Source organism: Heteronotia binoei, chromosome 7 (assembly GCF_032191835.1).
Source record: "Heteronotia binoei isolate CCM8104 ecotype False Entrance Well chromosome 7, APGP_CSIRO_Hbin_v1, whole genome shotgun sequence".
NCBI lineage: Eukaryota > Metazoa > Chordata > Lepidosauria > Squamata > Gekkonidae > Heteronotia > Heteronotia binoei.
In genome coordinates, this window is record NC_083229.1 from 32,728,027 (window position 1) to 32,748,032 (window position 20,006).

Consider the following 20,006-nt stretch of genomic DNA (forward strand, 5'->3'; position numbering starts at 1 on the left):
CTAATTGAACCAAATAATGAGAACGGAATGACTACCCTAATCAGAAGGGTGCAATGAAGCATAAGAGATTATGTCCATTCATTCATACAATTTTTTTTTAATTTCAATCCGATTAAGTTTATATTTCTGGCAAATTAATTGGGGGAGAGTAACTGGCTGGGAGGGTCTTTGCAATTAAGGAGCCATCAGCATTAATTCAATTATTATTCAATTTTAGCTAATTAATTAAAGGGGAGATTGTGGGGTTGGGGTTTTAGATTAAATTAGCTGTTAGATTAAATTAGGAAACTGATTGATTGGCGAGAGAGGAGAGGGTTGGGGAGCTAGCTTGTTGTTTAGCACCCGGAGTAGGGTGATGAGCTGGGCCTATTCACAGCTGGTCTGAGGCTGTGGCGGAGACTAGCAGGGGATGACCGGCGCTCTCCCTGATTCTGTTCAACATCTACATGCGTCCCCTTGCCCAGATTGCCCGGAGGTATGGGTTGGGTTGTCACCAGTACACTGATGACATCCAGCTCTATCTACAGATGGACAGCCGGCCTGACTGTGTTCCAGAAAATTTGGACCTGGCACTACAAGCCGTGGCTGGATGGCTTAGGCTAAGTAGATTGAAGCTCAATCCAGCGAAGACAGAGGTCCTTTGTTTGAGTCGTGGCAGTGTGGGAAGGGAAATTCCCCTAATGGCATTTGATGGTGCACCACTGGCAATGGTGCACAAGGTCAAGAGCTTGGGGGTGCTACTGGAGCCTGCCTTGACAATGGAAACCCAGATAGCAGCTACTGCTAAATCCACGTTTTTCCATCTTAGGCGGATAAGGCAGTTGGTCGCCTTCCTGGAGTGCAGCGACCTGGCAACAGTGATCCATACAACGGTCACCTCGAGGCTGGACTACTGTAATGCCCTCTACATGCGGCTGCCCTTGTGCCAAACCTGGAAGCTGCAGCTAGTGCAGAATGAGGTCACCTGGCTGTTATTGGGGCTCCCCAGGTGGGAGCACATTCAGCCGGGACTGCAGGAACTGCACTGGCTGCCAATAGTATACCGGATTTGTTAAAAGGTGCTGGTTATTACCTTTAAAGCCCTATATGGCCTAGGACCTGCCTATCTTAGGGACTGTCTCTCCCCACATGTTACCCAGAGAGTACTTAGATCGGGATCACAAAATCTATTAGTAATCCCCGGGCTGAAGGAGGCCCGATTGAAATCAACCAGAGACAGGGCCTTCTCAATTGTAGCCCTCTGCTGGTGGAACCAACTGCCAGATGAAGTGAGAGCCTTGCGGAACCTTGTGCAGTTCTGCAGGGCCTGCAAGACTGTCCTCTTCCGGCTGGCATTCAATTGACTCGGCACCGGTATTTAAGAGAAGTGGAAGAAGGCCGTCGCCACCAGAATAGCACCAACTCAATATTCTGTTTTAACTGTTTTAAACATTGCATATCTATTTTATAACTGAATGTGTAGTTTTAATACTTATTAATTTAATTGTTTGTGGGATTTTATGTTGTGAGCCGCCCTGAACCTGCTTCGGCGGGGAAGGCGATATATAAATCAAAATAAATAAATAAAATAAATAACTTTTATTATGAATTTATCAATATTACAGACATAATATTAGGAAGTAAAATAATATATGCCAACGTCATACATTTATGTTGAAATAATACACAGAAAATACTGCATAAGCTATTTTCTATAAGCACACTGACATCTAAACTCATTATATTCATATCAATATTTGTGGCTATTCTTAATGGTCAATCTTTACTATCACTTTTTTCAGAACCAAGCCTGTATATACATAAATCAAAAATAAATTAAACTATTATAATAATGATTCTTCAGAATTAGCTCATGTTCTGCCATTTATGTAATAAATGGATACCACACTGCTACTACTTTGTTTTGGTATTGTGTTTCTGTTGAGCTTGATAAAGTATATGTTAATTTGTGCATTATAAAGCATTCCCAATTTTTTTCATGCCATAATTGTATGGTTGGTGGGGAATGGTCAACCCATTTGGTTGTTAAGGTGAGTCTTGCCATAGACCATGGGTGGTGAACATCTGTCCCAAGGGGCGTATATGGTCCTCGAGGGCACTTGGTGTGGCCCTTGGGGATTGCTGAACCAAACCAAGCCATGTGGCAGCCTGCCCGGGGCCTGGCCGGCCAGTGAGGATCTTGGGGTTGTGCAGCAGCCTCCCCAGGGTCAGACAGGGATCACAGGGCCCAGATGTACTGTGTGGCAGCCTCCCTGGGGCCTGGCTGGCTGGCCAGAATTGCTGCAGGGCCTGGAAAAGTTACTGTCACAGTTCAGTTTGCACATGATTATCCTAGATGGTGTGGCCTAATATGCTAATGAATGTGTGACATAATATAGGGATGTGTTCTAATATGCTACTGAGTTCCTGCTGGGCTTTTTCTACAAAAAAGCCCTGGACCTATGCATTTGCCTAGGGCAGCAGGCCATGTGTGTGTGTGCGTGCCAGATTAGGCTTTCCCCGCATGACTTCAAATAGAAAAACAATTATTTGCATTAATTTTTCTGGCCTGAATCATTCTCCCTAGGCAGAGCACTGTTTTTTAAGTTGATATTTTTATGGCCCACAAATGATGTTATAAATATCCATATGGTCCTTGGCAGAAAAAAGGTTCCCCACCCCTGCCATAGACAGTAGAATTGTTATTAGTTCAGCTTGTGCTTTATTACCTTTGCTTACACCTCTGTTTAATAACATATTTTCTATTGTGCAATCAAAATTGCAGCCTGAGATTAAAATAATTTGTTGGTGTACTTTATGCCAAAAAGTTTGGATTTTATTGCAAGCCCACCATGAATGTATATAATCTGCTAGAGATCTACAATTTTTTCAACATAATGGGTTAAATTTTTTATTTATTTTATGCATTGTTTGGGGGGGGGGAAGGTACCTCATTAATACTTTAATAGCTTGGTAACGTACACTGAATATGCTAGAAGACAAGCTTGCTGAAGACCATATTTCTTCCCATTCTTCATTTGTGAGCTCCGTTTTGCAATCTATGCGCCATTGCTTTTGATAGGTAAGTATTTTTTCTTCTGTTGCTTTATTTAGTATTTTGTAAATACTAAATAATATTGCTTTTGAATACACTGATGATTTCTTAATATAGAGCTCAAATTCAGTTAATGATCTTAGCATTATCTGTTTTATTTGTGCTGATTCCACTAAATGTTTTAGTTGGAGGTATTTGTATCACATTATTTTTTGTCCTATTTTGCGTTCCAATGCCTGTTTCGTGAGTATTTTGCCTTTAGCTGTGATGTCAGTGATTCTAAATATGCCTGCCTTGCTCCATGCTGTGAAGTCTTGTGTTAACTGTCCTGGGGGGAACCATTTTTTATTAAGGAATGATGATAATATAGAGATGTTTGGAGCTAATTTGGGTTTTCTTTTGTACCAAATTTATAAAAAAAGTGTTTAGTTTTTATTTATTAGCTGTTGGTTCCATAATACCTCTGAGATTTTATTAGGTTGTAATGTTCTATTTTCTATAAATTCCCAGTCTAAATCTGTATTTTCGTTAATTGCTCTAATTATTGGTGTCAAATTGGCTGCCTCATAATATAAGGCTAAGTCTGTGTAGTCCATCCCTCCTCTTGCTGGTAAGCATCTTAAAGTATTGTGTCTTATCCTAGGTTTTTCATATGCCCATTCACACCTTGTTGCCATTTTCTAAGATCTTTTGAAGCAATCCTGATTGGAAGTGAGTGAAAGAAAAAAAGGTATCTTGTGAGTATAAAACTAAGTGAAACCTGTCCGGACAGATTAAGGTAAATCTGTTCCAGTCTTTTAACTGTTTAGTGACTTCTTGATGTAATTTGAAAAAATTATGATAAAATAATTGGTTTAAATTTAATGGAATTTGGATTCCCAATTATCACATTGTTTTTATAATCCAAGAAAAGTTAATCACCTTATTTATTTGTCTTTTATTGTTATCTGTAATATTAATTGGGTATATTTTTGATTTGCTCGGATTAAAATTAAGTCCAGAAACCTTGCTAAAATTATCTATTGTTGTTTGCAAAACTTTACTAGATTCTATAGGGTCAGTCAAGGAAAGCATTATGTCATTGGCATACAGGCCAATTTTCATTTCTCGATTTCCAATTGGTATGCCTGTTATTTTGGTATTTTTTTGTATGTCCTATGCTAAAATAAATAAAAGCGGTGACAAAGGGCTTCCCTGTCTAGTCCCTTTTTTGCAGATTAATAGGGTTGGCAATAATATTATTAATTTTTATTTTTGCTGTTGGGTTTTTGTGTATAGCATTTATTGCTGATTGGAATTTTAGTCCAAATCCCATTCTTTCTAAAAGTAATTTGAGGTAACTAATTTCTATATTGTCAAATGCCTTTTCAGCTTCAAGCGAAATTATTGTAGCTTCTGCTTTTTGAGTTTGACAATGTATAATTATATTTAGCAGTCTTCTCATACTGTCTGTCATATTGTGGTGTACCACAAAGTCGGTTTGGTTTTTGTTAATATAGTATGGCAAAATTTGTTTTAATCTATTGGCTAAGATCTTAGCAAATATTTTGGCATCTGTATTTATTAATGATATTGGCCTGTATGCTGATGTCTCTAAGTGGTTCATATTTGGTTTCGGAATAACTATAATATTGGCTTCTGACCATGAAGTAGGCATTATTCCAACCTCTATAATATGATTGCATAAATCTTTGAAATGCTCCACTAAGTCATATTTAAACATTTTAAATCCGTCAATCCCTGGAGCTGAGTTATTTTTAGCTGACCAATAGCTTCGCTTACCTCTTTCGTGGTTATTTGTGCCTCTAAGATGTTGTAATGGTCTGTGGTTAATTTTGGGATGCCATTCATGCATTTGTGATAGATCTGGAGTTAGCAAAATGGACACAAGACCTGTCCTCATGTCATTCTTGCCCTCTTCAAAGTGCCTTTTCCAAAAACATTTCTGCAGGCAGGCACAATACCCTCCTCCCTAAATTTCTGCACCAACTCACAGTCCCTTGAAACCTTCAACACCTTATTAGCCATCATGACTGCTGATCTATTAGGAAGAAAGCCAGCTCTGCTCCAGGCTGTCTTTGCACAGCTTACAGTGCAGTCCTAAGCAGGCCTACTCAAAATCCTGCTCAGGTCTACTCAATGGGGATTGCACCACTAGCATCTGCTGGACATCACCTTGCTAAGGATCTGGCACCTGTTGGACTGATAAACTCAACACACCTTCTAGCCAACTGGTGGTACTACAGAATTCAAGCCAAAAGTTCCAGCTGTTTGCAAGGCCACATCAGTAGCTCATAGGCTACAATATTTAGGCATCACTCATAAACTTCTGTTTCTGAGACACGCTGGTACCCAGAGCTTTTTCTAAGCAGGATCACACAGGAACGCAGTTCTGGCTGGCTTGGTGTTGGTGTGTGTGGCCTAATATGCAAATGAGTTTCTGCTGGGCTTTTTCTACAAAACCCCCTGTGTGAAACAATGCTGATGTCAGGGGGCATGGCCTAATATGCAAATGAATTCCTGCTGGGCTTTTTCTACCAAAAAAGCCCTGCTAGTACCCAACATTGCTCTTCTGCCCTAGTGATATTTCTTGTCACTTTTCCTTCTTATTCTTCACACAGTGTGAATTAATCCACTAAAAGTTCCCTTCAGTCTTCTCCTTTCAGCGCCAGCTGTAAAGTACCATTTCTTGTCCCTGGAAAAGTCAGTTTTCTCTATCCAACCCTCTCCTATTGATGTACAAATGTTCAGCAACTGGTATGAATGAATCTACGGCTCCGAATCGTGGGTTTTATACCGTCATCACCTGCGACTCCTTGAGCGCTTTCATCAGCGCTGCCTTCGCACCATCCTCAACATCCACTGGAGTGACTTTGTGACCAACACTGAAGTTCTCAAGCGGGCGGAGGTTACCAGCATCGAGGCACTGCTGTTGAAGACGCAGCTGCGCTGGGCAGGGCATATTTCTAGGATGGAAAACCACCGCCTTCCCAAGATTGCCCTGTATGGCAAACTCTCCACCGGTCATCGAAATAGAGGGGCACCAAAGAAGAGGTACAAGGACTCCTTGAAGAAATCCCTTGGCACCTGTCGCATCAACCATCACCAGTGGTCTGACCTAGCCTCAGATCGCAAAGCATGGAGGCACACCATCCACCAGGCTGTCTCTTCTTTTGAGAACGCACGCATAGCTGGTCTTGAGGACAAAAGGAGATTGAGGAAGAATCGCACTGCTACAGCACCAACCCTAAATCAGACTTTTCGCTGCAGCCACTGTGGCCGGACCTGCCTGTCCCGCATTGGTCTTGTCAGCCACCAGCGAGCCTGCAGCAGACGTGGACTATTGCACCCTTCTTAAATCTTCGTTCGTGAAGCCAAGCCGAGAGAGAGGTATGAATGTCTTGACTGCAATTCTGATTTTGTATCTGGGGAGCAGTAAGTGGAATGGAAGCATTTAAGGTCCAGATTATATGTACTGAATATGGTTGCCATCCTCCAGGTGGTGGCTGGAGATCTCCTGGGATTGCAACTGATCTCAAGACAATAGAGATCAATTCAGCTGGAGAAAATAGCTGCTTTGGAAGGTAGTCTCTATGGCATTCTATCCCACTGAAGTCCCTCCTCTCCCCAAACCCTGCCCTCCTCAGGCACCATTCCAAAAATCTCCAGGTATTTCCCAACTTGGAGTTAGTGTGTGGAATGAATGGTTATAAGAATGACAGCGAATGGTTATAAGGTGTCAGCGTATGGGTCCACAGGTGTACACAAAGATAGTTTCTACACTGAACCTGTGAAAATGGTTAGTAGACTAGCAAACATTCAAGACTGCAATTCTGTGCACACTTAGTAGACAGCAAGTCTCATGGAACTCTGATGACCTACTTCTTAGTAAACTTGTTATTGCATCTCATTTACCATGTTTTCTGTTCTGTTTGGCTTTATGACTGAATGATTATGAAAATCAAATTTCCCTTTTTAAATTTCCCACGTATGGAAGCCCTAGAGTGGTTCACAGGAAGTTGTATAACCTCTGTTAAAGAGCTCTGTAAAGATAACAGCTTTCTGCATATTTGACTTAATGCTTTAGTGAAACCCCATTACTTGTTATGTCTTTAGGGAGGGAAAGAATCAGTGCTGGAGGCAGTAGTGGTCATAAGGACTGTGCTTATTGGAGTGCAACAGTGAACTAGCTGAATAGGCCACAACTAGGCCTCAGTAACTCTAATTCCTCTTCTAATTATGGTCACAAGACCTGACCTGAGTCTCTCTTTTCTAGAGAAACTCTGGAAGTTGTCAATAGGCTTGCCAGCCTCCAGGTCCCAGCAGGGGATCCTCCAGTGTCCAGGCTCCAGGTTTCAGACCCCGCCCCAACAGTCAGATTGTGGCTTTAGATTTCAGCAGGTTTAGAAGAAGTAGACCTCTGCAAACTCTTTGTGCTTTGGAATGCATATGGAATCTCAGCAAGACCCAAAACTGCATCAGGATGAACAAGCAGCAGAGCCATGTGGCTCTTCCCAGTGAGTGTATGAGGGAGGAAGAGAGCATAATACTTGCATTCATTTCAGAAGAGTTTTGTATAATTAAATTGATATAGAGTTGGAAGGGACCACCAGGGTCATCTAGTCCAACCCTCTGAACAATGCAGAAAACCCACAAATACCTATCCCAAATTCACAGGATCTTCATCGCTGTCAGATGGCCATCTAGCCTCTGTTTAAAAACCTCCAAGGAAGGAGAGCCCACCACCTCCCGAGGAAGCCTGTTCCACTGAGGAATCATTCTAACTGTCAGGAAATTCTTCCTAATGTTGAGCCGGAAACTCTTTTGATTTAATTTCAACCCATTGGTTCTGGTCCTACCTTCCGGGGCCACAGAAAACAATTTCACACTATCCTCTATATGACAGCCCTTCACGTACTTGAAGATGGTGATCATATTACCGCTCAGCCGCCTCCTCTCCAGGCTAAACATGCCCAGCTACTTCAAACTTTCCTCATAGGACTTGGTCTCCAGACCCCTCACCATCTTCGTCGCCCTCCTCTGGACCCATTCCAGCTTGTCTATATCCTTCTTAAAATGTGGTGCCCAAAACTGAACACAATACTCCAGGTGAGGTCTTACCAGAGCAGAGTAAAGTGATACCATCGCATCACGTGATCTGGACACTATACTTCTGTTGATACAACCCAAAATTGCATTTGCCTTTTTAGCCACCACATCACACTGTTGTTAACTGGAACTGGAACTCCACCCCCTAAAGTAGACCTCTCTCCCCTATACTCTCATTTTCCTGTTAGTGGTTGGTGGAAATACAGCAAATTCTTACATTCAGCGACTCCCATGAGTAAAGCTATTGCCCTAGTGAGATCACAAAAGTGTGGACTTTTAAACTGTTTTTTTGGGCTGCATTGTGTATGTGTGCTGTGTGTGTATGTGTGTGTTCACTTTCATTTAGTGGAAGTGCACCTGCTAGGGGATGAGGAAATGAAGACTGTTTTCATAGGGACTGTGCTGCTGTATTTTTATACACCTCCTAAAATCTCCAGGCTACACCCCCGAAGTCCCCAGGTATTTTCTGAATTGGACCTGGCAACCCTAGTCTGTAAGGCAATAGTACTATACCACATAGCTAGCTGTAATCCTGCAACACTTGCTCAGGTCTTCTGATTGCTCTCACTGTGGTCTTCTTCCAGTCTATAAGCAACCTGGAAAGGAGGCCAAGCCATAAATATGAATCAGAAAAAGAACAAGTGTCCATTTTGATTTATCTTGCTTAATAGCAAAATCTTTAACCTTTTCAAACTGAGCTCCATCCTTTAACTCCAACCTCTGGGGGTTAAAGTGAGAAACACCTTTAATACATACAGTTTTGGAGGGTTTGGTGGGCAATAGAACCTGGGTGGCACAGAATCTCCTGCTTTAACAGGAGGGTTTGGCAATCATAGAGAGGGAACTGTGAGAAACACGATACTGTTACAGATAGATCACAGATCTGATCCAACATTATTCTTATATCCTTAAGAGCTTGGGGGTGGGGGGAATTAGCTCTGTGATTTTGAGATTTCAGTTATGTTTCATATCAAGCAGCCAAACACTCCAGGTTTTGAAAAGGATGCTGATTTCAAAAGGCAGTAATGAAAAGATGATCTCTAGCACTTGTTCGCATAGCTTTTCATGCTGGCATAGGCCCAGAGTTGGGGAAGCATCTGGGAATAATGTTTTATAAAACATTCATGTGGGAGGAGTGAAGTGCTTATGTTTGAATAACTGAATAGAATGCTTAACAGAGAGACTTGGCAAATACAAAGAGCAAACATAAGAGGGCCTCATAACTCGGAAAGCTGGAAGTACTTCATGGCTACTGCATAATTTTTTGTTCATAATGTAAGAGCATGGAATACATAGCAAAATGTTTCTCCTTCCCTGTGAATTCTGCCTTTCATTCAAGAGATCAGGGAACCTGTCATCACTCTTATGAGGTAAGTGGTGTTCAGAAGGGGATCTTTGCCGAATTTCCTTTCATAGCTGAGCACAAGAATGAACCCAGCTTCCCCTGGCTCATGGACAATAAAGTTATAATTTTAAAAGAGAAAAGAACCATCCTTTAAAAACATGTATTTTAAAAATCATCATAGTAAACAGGGAGCCTAGTTTCGAGTAGAAAAACCAAATGAAGATCAAAAGACTAAAGCCCATAATTCTTTCCTAGTTAGGCAAAGAGAAACCAGGTTTGCTGATTGTTATGAACACCTCGACGGGTAAAATGTATAACAACCTTCCCAATATAATTTCAAATGTAATAAATGCAATACAGTAGCTGGCCCAAAATGACACAAAATGAATGCTAGAAAGTGGATGCCAGGCAAGGACATATTACTTAGAAAGTGTGAGTCAAGAGCAGCTGACCTGCTAACAAGCTCTTTCCCACCTTAAGGAGATACATACTTCAGGACAAAGGGTTTCCCAAGAAACATATTGTCTCACCTGAATTAATTTCATCAGCCTTCCAGTCTCACTTCCCTTGACCTCTTTACCCTTATTAAGCAACACAACCCCAGGGCTTTTTGGTAGAAAAAGCCCAGCAGGAACTCATTTGCATATTAGGCCACACCCCCAGACACAAAACCAGCTGGAACTGCGTTCCTGTGTGTTCCTGCTCAAAAAAAAAAAAGCCCTGCTTAACACTATTCAGCAAACCCGGTAGCTTTTCCCATCCAATATTATCAGGGTCATCAAGTTTTTTACACCAATATTCCAACTCAGAAAGGCCCATCAAGTTATTGTTTTGGAGGAGAATACATCAGCTTGCCCCAGGGAGCAATTTGCCCCATAAATTATGACACTGTGCTTAATAAATGTGTTTCTGGTACCAACAGCATGCACCATCACTTTATGCATTTCTTCCCCCTGTGAAACACTGGCCATTTTGCTGCTGCATCTGTGGATTCCTACAACATCTGGTAATTATAGCCCCTTTCCCCTCAACTATTCCCACTTCTCCCTGATTTCTTCTTAGCTAGTATGTGTTTTAAGTGTGTTTGTGTTTTTCCCATTTGTTTACCTTTTAATAAAAAGCCTTTCTGGCTGAATATCTACCTGGCTTATGTGAGAGGTCTCTTAAAGGGGAAAAATCCTGGGATACATTGGTGGAGATCCCAGTTACCTACCTCTCACACTGTCTTCTTAAACTAATTCCCCCAATTAAATAGGAGACTGCCTCTTGGATAACAACTCCACCTTGAGATAAAAGACTTTGGGTGAATCACTCAACAATTTATGTTTTATGGATGGAGCAAGGCTGATCTTCTGCTGATCATTTTGAAACCTCTGAGGCCTGGTTTATATTTAAAAGCAGGCCGAAATGAGTAAATACAGTGAACCACTTGAGGTTGTGGATAGGCTACCATGGCCTTCAAATCTCCCATACATGAATAATTCACTGCAAATAAAAAAATTAGTGCAGCATACAAAATACTACCCTAAATGCTCCTTCCCTCTGTGATAAAGTTCTATATTTAAGATACTTGAAGCTGCCTTATACTTAGTTACTTGGCAATTAATAAATCATACTAGTTTTGTGTCAGCTTTTGTATCAAAAGCAAAGGAGTTGTCTTTCAAGGCTAGGGTTACCAACTCCAGATTGAGAAATTTCTGGAGATCTGAAGACAGTACTTGGGGAGAACAAAGTTTGGGGATGGAGGGAGGTCAGCAGAGATCTGATGTTACTCTAGGAAATCCATATCTGCTACTACAGTTAGGGTTGCGTGTGCACTTTGCACGCACAACGCAATTTGCATGCCGCTCTAGGTGTTTCCGGGAAAACTATATGGTTTTCCCAGATGCTCTAGCCATTTGGGAGGGCACGATGTACCATAGAGTTTTTCCTCCCAAATGGCTAGAGTGTCCAAGAAAACCATAGAATTTCCCCAGAAATATCTAGAGTGGCAGCTGTGTGACATTGCCAGCATGATGACATCACTTCCGGGTGACATCACCATGCCGACAACGTCAGGGGAGGTTCCCCCCACTGGCCCAATGTGGGCTGGCGGGTTGGGAACCTCCGGGGCGAGGGAACCCCTGCCCGGACTGGGGGCTTGGCAACCCTAACTACAGTATAACATAGAGTAAAGAGTATGTCCTTCATGGCTGCCAGGGAACTGATCTATGGAGTTTGGAGATGTAATTCCAGGAGAACTCTGAAGCACACTTTATGGTTGGTAACCTAACAAGGTCAATTTTGTCTACTTAGGCCAGGAGCAATTCAAAAAGGAGGAGGAGAAGTTGGGTTTTACACACTGCTTTTTTCTACCCAAAGGAGTCTCAAAGCAGCTTAAAATCATCTTCCCTTTGTCTCCCCAAAACAGATGTCCTGTGAAGTAGATGGGGCTGTGACAGAACTGTGACTGATCCAAGGTCATGTAGCTGGTTTCATGAGGAGGCGGAAGGAATCAAACTTGGTTCTCCAGATTAGAGTATGTTGCTCTTAACCACTACACCATGCAAAGAACCTCAGATAGAGGTTTTTCATGTCTCCTACTATCTAGTCCTATTAACTGAAGGTGTCAGGGATTGACTCTGAGATCTTCTTGCATGCAAAACAAGTGCTCTGTCATTAAGCAATGGCCCTACCTCATGGGGGAAACATTCAAAAAGTGGTATGCCCCACTTTTGGTATGCCCAATGGTATGCAGTCTAAGGCTGTACACTTCATTCTACTACTCTAACATCCTTCCACCTAATTCAGTTGCATGTGTAGAACCAGCCTAAATATCTGCCAAACACACATATGCCTTTGACCTATTGAGCTGAATGCAGCCCACAACCCACATATGGCAATTAATAAATCATACTAGTTTTGCGTCAGCTTTTGTATCAAAAGCAAAGGAGTTGTCTATCAAGCTGCAACATCCGTCTGGGCTATGTTTAGCATAGTGGACTGCTGCCTTGTCTGTCCTGTGTTGGTGTGAACATAAACATTCAGGAATGGTAATGGACTGGTGTTACTCTCCTAAACTGTGGTTTGAATCAGTACATCAGTACAGCCCAGGGGGGCCCTTCAGTCCATCACCAGACTGCCCCCATGCCTCCCTTTCCACTCATCCACTTGTGTACATTCCCACCTGACTGAATAGATAGATTGATGGAGGATGGAGGATGGAGGATGGAGGATGGAGGATGGAGGATGGAGGATGGAGGATGGAGGATGGAGGATGGAGGATGGAGGGATGGAGGATGGAGAGATAGATAGATAGATAGATAGATAGATAGATAGATAGATAGATAGATAGATAGATAGATAGATAGATAGATAGATAGATAGATAGATTTATTGTCATTGTTCTCCACAAAAAGAGAGCAACGAAATGAGGTGCTCTTCCACAAATCTCTCTCTCTCTCTCGGCTTGGCTTCGCGAACGAAGATATACCAACCCATCAAACACACATATTCATATTCATACCATTTAAATACATCTAAAACCATTTAAACCATTAAAACCATTTAAACCATTTAAATACATCTAAAACAGATAAACATTCATAAAACCATTTAAACCATTTAAACCATTTAAATACATCTAAAACAGATAATCCTTCATAACCCTGCATTTAACCTAACCACAGCACTTGGATAGAAACTGTCCTTAAATCTTTTTGTCCTAGCCTTCAACACTCTATATCGTCTACCTGACGGTAAGATCTCAAATAGCAAATGGCCCAGATGTGAAGGGTCCCTTAGGATCATTTGTATCTTCCTTTTACATCCCATATTATACAGATCCACCAATGAGGGGAGAGAACATCCGCAAATCTTTTGTGCTCTTCTCGTCACTCTTTGGAGCACCCTTCTCTCTGCTTCCGTGCAGCTCCCAAACCACGCGCAGAGGTTCCTTCCACTTTCACAACAGCCGTGCCCTTTGTTGTGGGTAAGCCAGGGCTCAGCAATAGCGAAGATTCCTCAGGAGAAGATGAGCCTTATATAATCAACTCTGAATCAGCAGAAGCTGGCAAACAGGAAGATGAGCCGCAAGCTTGTCAGGGTTCACAACCAAGAACTAGGGCAAAGCCACTAATGTCTTCCAGCCCTGAGGTAACAGGTGAAACCCAGTTGATCATTCCCAGCCATCCAGTATCACCTACACCTTTGGAGCACCATAGACAGAGACTAAGAGCAGAGCTACAGGAGAGACAACAAAATACACACCTCCTGGCCCCATGCCAACAGCTTGAGTAGTTTTAGAACTACCTGAGCAGCTGGCTGTAAACATGGCTCTTTAGCACACAGGTATAAAAAACAGCAAAGGGAATCTGTTAAGTGTGGAAATAAGAAGTCACTCTACTTGGCAACCACTGCATTGAACTCTGCCTTGCTTGTGTGACTCCTGGGCTGGTTCCTGATTGGCTCTGCATGATTCCTGCTTGTGTGTGACTCTCAGCTCTCTCAACTATGCCTCTCAGACAACTCCTTGGTAATAACTTTCTTAGCTCTTGGACTGGACTCTTGACTCGGCTTCCCACACTCTGCTGGTGCAATCAGCTCTGTGGCCACCAGAAGTTCTGCCACTGTGCATGCGCTTCCTATCAATGCTGGGAAGCTGGGAGCATGATGGAAGCTTGAAAGCAAATGGGTCAGCACCTTGACAGGTGTCAGGGGAGGTGAACAGGTGAGGTGGAGGTCTGTGACAGTGGGCCCTACCACAAACCCTGGGCTCCAGCAGCTGCCCTGCACCAGGGTATGCTGATACCTGTCCTGATATGGTGTACAAATATATGCCTGCACATTAAAAATATGCTATCTGAATGAGCATCAATATATATACATGTTCATTTTACACTACAAGTCATTGTTGCAAATTGCATAGTATCCAGCTGAGCTCAATCCCTGCTTGTGTCTTTTATAGGTTTTTTGCTTGCTTGTTTCTCAGTTCTTGGCAAAGTGATTTATTTTCCCCTTCAGAATCTCCCTTCTTTAGCTTTTGTGCTGTAACTTGACTGAGCCCGTTGGCACAGAAGTGTTGATTTGACTATTGTATAGTTCTGGGTTTAGGTTACTATGGGATGTATGGATGATAGAAATATTGATGAGTTTCAGGTTGGGTCTCTCCCTAGGGATGCCAGAAATGATTTTCAGCATTCACTATGAAAGCTGGGAACAGAGCCTCCAGGTTCTGAAGCAGTCAATCTCAGATTATCAAATTCTAGAGGCAAAAAGGAAGGAACTGCTGTCACCAACTTGCCTTTCTTATAAACTGTGCTTGTCCCGCTATCTGACCACAGAATGCTGAATCCACGTGACCTATCATAAGCATTATGGTTTCATATAAAAATAAACAAAAAAAAAACCTGGCATAAAGAAAGCATTTTGTTTTTCTTTACTTTCATTCAAATTTGATTTTTGCTGAGGTTGGCTTCATAAGACCTGTTTCAGACATAACATCAGCAACCAGGATTTCTTTATTTATACCACTTTTACGCACACACCCCCAATGGGACAGGGGATCCCCTGGTTTGGAGCCATCCCCCCACTTCAGGGTTATCAGAAAGGGGGGGAGGGGAGGGAAATGTCTGCTGGGTACTCCATTATTCCCTATGGAGACCGATTCCCATAGGGTATAATGGAGACTTTATCCACAAGTATCTGGGGCTCTAGGAGGGCTGTTTTTTTGAGGTAGAGGCACCAAATTTTCAGCATAACATCTAGTGCCTCTCCCAAAAACACCAACCAAGTTTCAAAAAGATTGGATCAGGTGGACCAATACTATGAGCCCCCAAATAAGTTGCCTCTATCCTTTATTTCCAGTGGACGGGAGGCATTTAAAAGGTGTGTGGTTCCTTTAAACAAGACGGCCAGAACTCCCTTTGGAGTTCAATCATGTTTGTCAAAATCTTGCTCCAGGCTCCATCCCCAATGTCTCCTGGTTCCACCTCCAAAGTTTCCTGGCTCTCTGAACAGCTAGCTTGCACTATACAAACATTTCCAAATGCTCCTTTGGATTCCATGGCACTTGATTTACACTTAAAAAAAAACAAACAGGAACATGCACCCCCAAAATTGTAATGCATAATAAGAGCTAACATGGCATAGTGTATAGAATTTCATGCTAAAACCTGAGAGACCCAAGTTCAAATCCCTACTCTGCAATGAAGCTTGTTTGGATAACCCTGGGCTAGTCACGCTCTCTCCCTCAGTCTAGCCTACATCACAGGGTTATTGTTTTGTGAATATAATGGAAGAGGAGAGAATGATGTTATAAACCACTTTGGGGCTTCCCTGGGAGGAAAAGTGAGGTCTACAAATCTAAAGAAATGTGCTCAAAGAGGATATATATAATAGGCTGCAGATTTCCTGTCGCAGTTAAATGCTGGTATACTGGTGCTTGCACAAGGGAAGGGTTGGATGATGCAAGATTTTCTGGCTAAAAATGTCCACAGTCAGTACCCTTGTAGATGGGAGAGATGTCCTTGCTGTTTGCCACTGCAGTAGCAAGCTCTTGACTCTGTACAAACCCCTGGGGGCTGAACTTCCCTCAATGAACAGCCCAAGAATGTCACACAGAGCTAGCAGTATCCTTTGGCACTGCCTCTTTAGTACATGCTACAAATGTGCAGATTTCGTGTTCTGCAGCAAAAGAAGCTTCAGGCCTGCACGGCCATGCAGCTCTGTGGATTGCAGCAGACTCAGGCCACACCAGAGCATTCACCCTTGTCTCTGATGCACTGGTACCTTTCGTTCTTGACCTTCAGGGTTTATTCTGGGTGATGCTCAGATTCTTTCCAAGTTTTGTAGTCAGATAAACACAAAGGCTGCAATTCTAGACCCAGGCTACTTAAATCCCATTCATTCAAGCTGAGAGGAGTTATGCAGTTTACTGTACAACAAAAAAAAAATCACTTTTCATGTCTTTTGACTTTCTTTTAAATGTCAGCTTATCTGCCTCTTAACAGAGTGGTTCTGCTTTTGTTGGTCCCTACTGCCTGGCACTGAGAAGTAAATGACTTCTGAATGTGGAGGTTCCATTTCTCACAATCTAGGAGGAATCGCTCTCACCACTCCTTAGCCAAGAGGGAGATGCTTCTCAACCCCAGGGGAGGGATAGGCAACTGTAAGCCTGCCCAATGGGGCATTTAAGCAAGGCAGCATGGTTCCAGGGGGCACTGGACCTCAGAGAACACCATACACAGTTCTTTTTTCCAGTGGTTTCCAAAAGAAACATTTGAGAGACCCTTTTCTTAGTTGCCCCCTAAAAGGTGCACAGTCAGTCCCCTTGTGCAGTGCAAGCTTGGGATCACTACAGATTGAATTGCACTATTCACAAGTTGCTGCTTTTCAGCTGCCTCCCTTACGCAAGCTATTTGAAAATCCCCTTTAGCAACAAATAGTTTGAGTGAAAACTACACAGAGAGGAGAAACCTCCCCAAATGCTGCTCTCGGCTTCCCCCTCTTGCATGGATACCCCCTGCCTACCCCTGGCTGCACTTGCAAACAAATATAGGTGACAGGTATGCAGCACACATCAAACCAGGCAGTTTTGTGGTACATCTTGAAAACTTAATGCCCAAACTGGTTCTCATTGTACAAAGAAGATACTTTGGACTGCATAATCAGGCCTCATTTGGGGCAGGAGTTCACAGGAGCGGAGCTCAAAAACCTCTAAATGTTATTGTGCTCTTCTGGGCTCCATTGTTCAAACCCCCTGGGAGAATTTTGCTGAACTCTAACATTCGACACAAAATTTGACACAAAAAATGGGAAAACAACCAAAACATATAAAGCAGGCAGATGGAAATCTTCATCATGCCACTGTAGCCACATAAAGGTAGTCCCTTGTGCAAGCGCCAGTCATTTCCGACTCTGGGGTGACGTCGCATCATGATGTTTTCACAGCAGACTTTTTATGTGATGGTTTGCCATTGCCTTCCTCAGTCATCTATACTTTCCCCACAGCAACCTGGTACTCATCTTACCGACCTCGGAAGGATGGAAGGCTGAGTCAACCTGGAGCTGGCTACCTGAGCTCAGGCCGTGAGCAGAGAGCTGGGACTGCAATACTGCAACTTTACCACTCTGTGCCACATAGGAGAAAGCAATTTAAAAAGTATGATGGGAGTAAGGTTTTATTATGACAACTGTAATTCAAGAAGCTTTTTAAGGTATATGCTGAGCTGATATAACTTAGTATACCTTCTGCTGATGTCACAGGTGTGTGGCATATGCAAATGAGTTATGCAAATAAGTTGTGCTAATGAGCTCTGGCACTTCTTTTTCTATGAAACGACCCCTGTGCATAATGATCTGGTTCAGCATTCCAATAGCGAGCAGCCACACATCACAAGGAAACTCACAACTAGGACATGCATTCCAACATGCCCAGTTGCTTGTGCCAAGCACCCAAAGGTAAACTGCCTTTGAATATGGAGATTCCAATTTAATCAATCCAACAGGAAAGCCTTAGCGAAATACAAAGTTAATTTCCAAAGAAAGTTTGAGAAATAATTTTCCTACCTGCCTTCTAGAAGCCACTGCGCTATTGATACCCTTGTTGGTCCCTTTGGTCTTGCTTGGGGGACCCAAGTCATTCTTCCATGTCTTTTCTTTGGGGTCTGAAGGAATGGGATTCAGGAACAAGATCCTGGCGATCAAGCCATACAGGACGGTAGCAAGTACCATTGGCATGACATAAAATATTCCAAAGTCCATCATGTAAATGGGGGAATAGTAACTCCTAGGCACCTTATACCCACAGGACACCACCGTGGCATCCTTGTAGGCTATCATGTTGAGATCCAGCAAGAAAAACCAGAGCAGGCAGTAAATGGAGGTGAATGCCCAGACAAAAATAATGATCTTTTTGGCTCTAGAGAAAGTGCACAAAAACTGGGCTTTGATTGGGTGACAAATGGCTATGTACCTCTCAACTGTGAAGGCAGTTATTGAGCAAGAAGAAGCATTGATGCCAAGGTACTGGAGGTAAGTGATGCAGAGGCATCCAATATAGCCATAGACCCAGGATCCGTAGATGCTCTCTGTGATGTTCGGGAGTCCTGCAGCCACAAGGACCATGAGGTCAGCCACCGCCAGGCTCACCAGGTAGCAATTTGTGGGGGTCCTCATGTGCTTCGTCCTGAGCACCACCAGCACCACCATGATGTTGCCGACAATGCCTAACCCGCAGATGAGGAGGACCAAAAAGATGGTGACGACTTGGTACTCAACGGTGACTATCTCTCGGCTCGGCAGGAATCCTGTTTGGTTCTGGCCATCACCTGTGCTGTTCTCCATCTTCAACCCGCTGTGTCTGCCCTTCAACCACCCGGTCAGCACATTTTCTCCTCGCCTCCCTAAGAAAAGTTGTCCACAGTGAACAGGGTGTGAGAGGTTGCTCTCTTGTATGTCTTTGTACACCTTCCCTCCCTTCGTTTCATAGTGTTTAGGATCTCCCTCCCTGGCACATGCTCAGCTTTGACTACCCACACAAGAAAGTCCATCTCTCAGTCTATGTTGTGGGCTCCTTCTGCTTTTGAGCCCATTTTGCTATGGCAGACTGCTGTGGGAGAGAGTTTTTCTGAGAGTGCGGAATAGGGTGCCTCAAAAAGATAAATGGAAAGTTTGGGCTCTCTCTTTTTCACTACAGGGCATTTGGAGGCAGGAAACAAGACAGAGTGGAGAAGGAGGAGTGAACATAGGACCATAGGGGCACTGAAGTGTTCCAAAAATCCACAGCACTTCACTAAGCAAAATCCAAAAAGGGATAAAAAAAGAACTGCATGGATATGCATGTTTCTGTCACTCCTGCTACAACTCTAAAACTATCATTTGTTTGCAGCCTAACAGGACCGATCATTCTCTCTTCCCAGGAGGCAACCCAAAGAGTCTTGCTGAGCCGGCTACAAAAGAGTGCAAAGAAAGGAATGTCTGTCTGTCAAGAGCATTAGAGTCACAGCCTTCTCATGCAGCATTGTACGATCTCCCTGGAAGCATGCATGGATCAGCACAATGCAGACCTTAGCACTGTTTCATTCCCTCCCCTGTCCCTGTATAAAAGATGCTGTAAAGAACTTACCTTTGGCTCTGAAGGGACCAGGAGTCTGACCAGAGCCGACAGAGTGCACTCTGTCACAACTTTGTGAGTCCACAGGAAGCCCCGCACCTGACACTTTGCTCCTCGACCATTCCGCACTGCTCCTGGTTTGAGCTTCACCGTGCCAGCATCCCCTCAGTCCTTTGAGCGGACTTGACTGATCACCTCAGAGCTCTGAATCTGTCAAATCACAGATGCCCTAATAATGAGAACCCCACCGAGTTGTCACCGATTCCCAGCTTGTCCTTTCCTTCAGAGAGAGAAAATGCAGATCTCTTTGGGTAACCCTATTTAAACTTAGGATGGCATTTAAGAAAAGATAAGGAAAAGCAGGATGGGGGAAAACACACAGAGAGACATCAGTTCCCTCAAGCGTGCATGTGGAAAACCCGAAC

At 43.1% G+C, this 20,006-nt stretch overlaps 1 protein-coding gene across 1 annotated transcript in view; it reads right to left on the reverse strand.

Moving 5' to 3' along the window:
- Positions 1-19,798, reverse strand: part of TRHR (thyrotropin releasing hormone receptor) — a 30,383-nt gene extending 10,585 nt beyond the window's left edge. The window contains exons 1-2 of the mRNA XM_060242939.1: positions 19,594-19,798; positions 18,036-18,871 (exon numbers count right to left, since the gene is read on the reverse strand). Of these exons, the coding sequence (XP_060098922.1) occupies positions 18,036-18,812 (777 nt within the window). The 5' untranslated portion in view covers positions 18,813-18,871; positions 19,594-19,798. The remainder of the gene's footprint in view (positions 1-18,035; positions 18,872-19,593) is intronic.
- Positions 19,799-20,006: the final 208 nt, after the last annotated feature.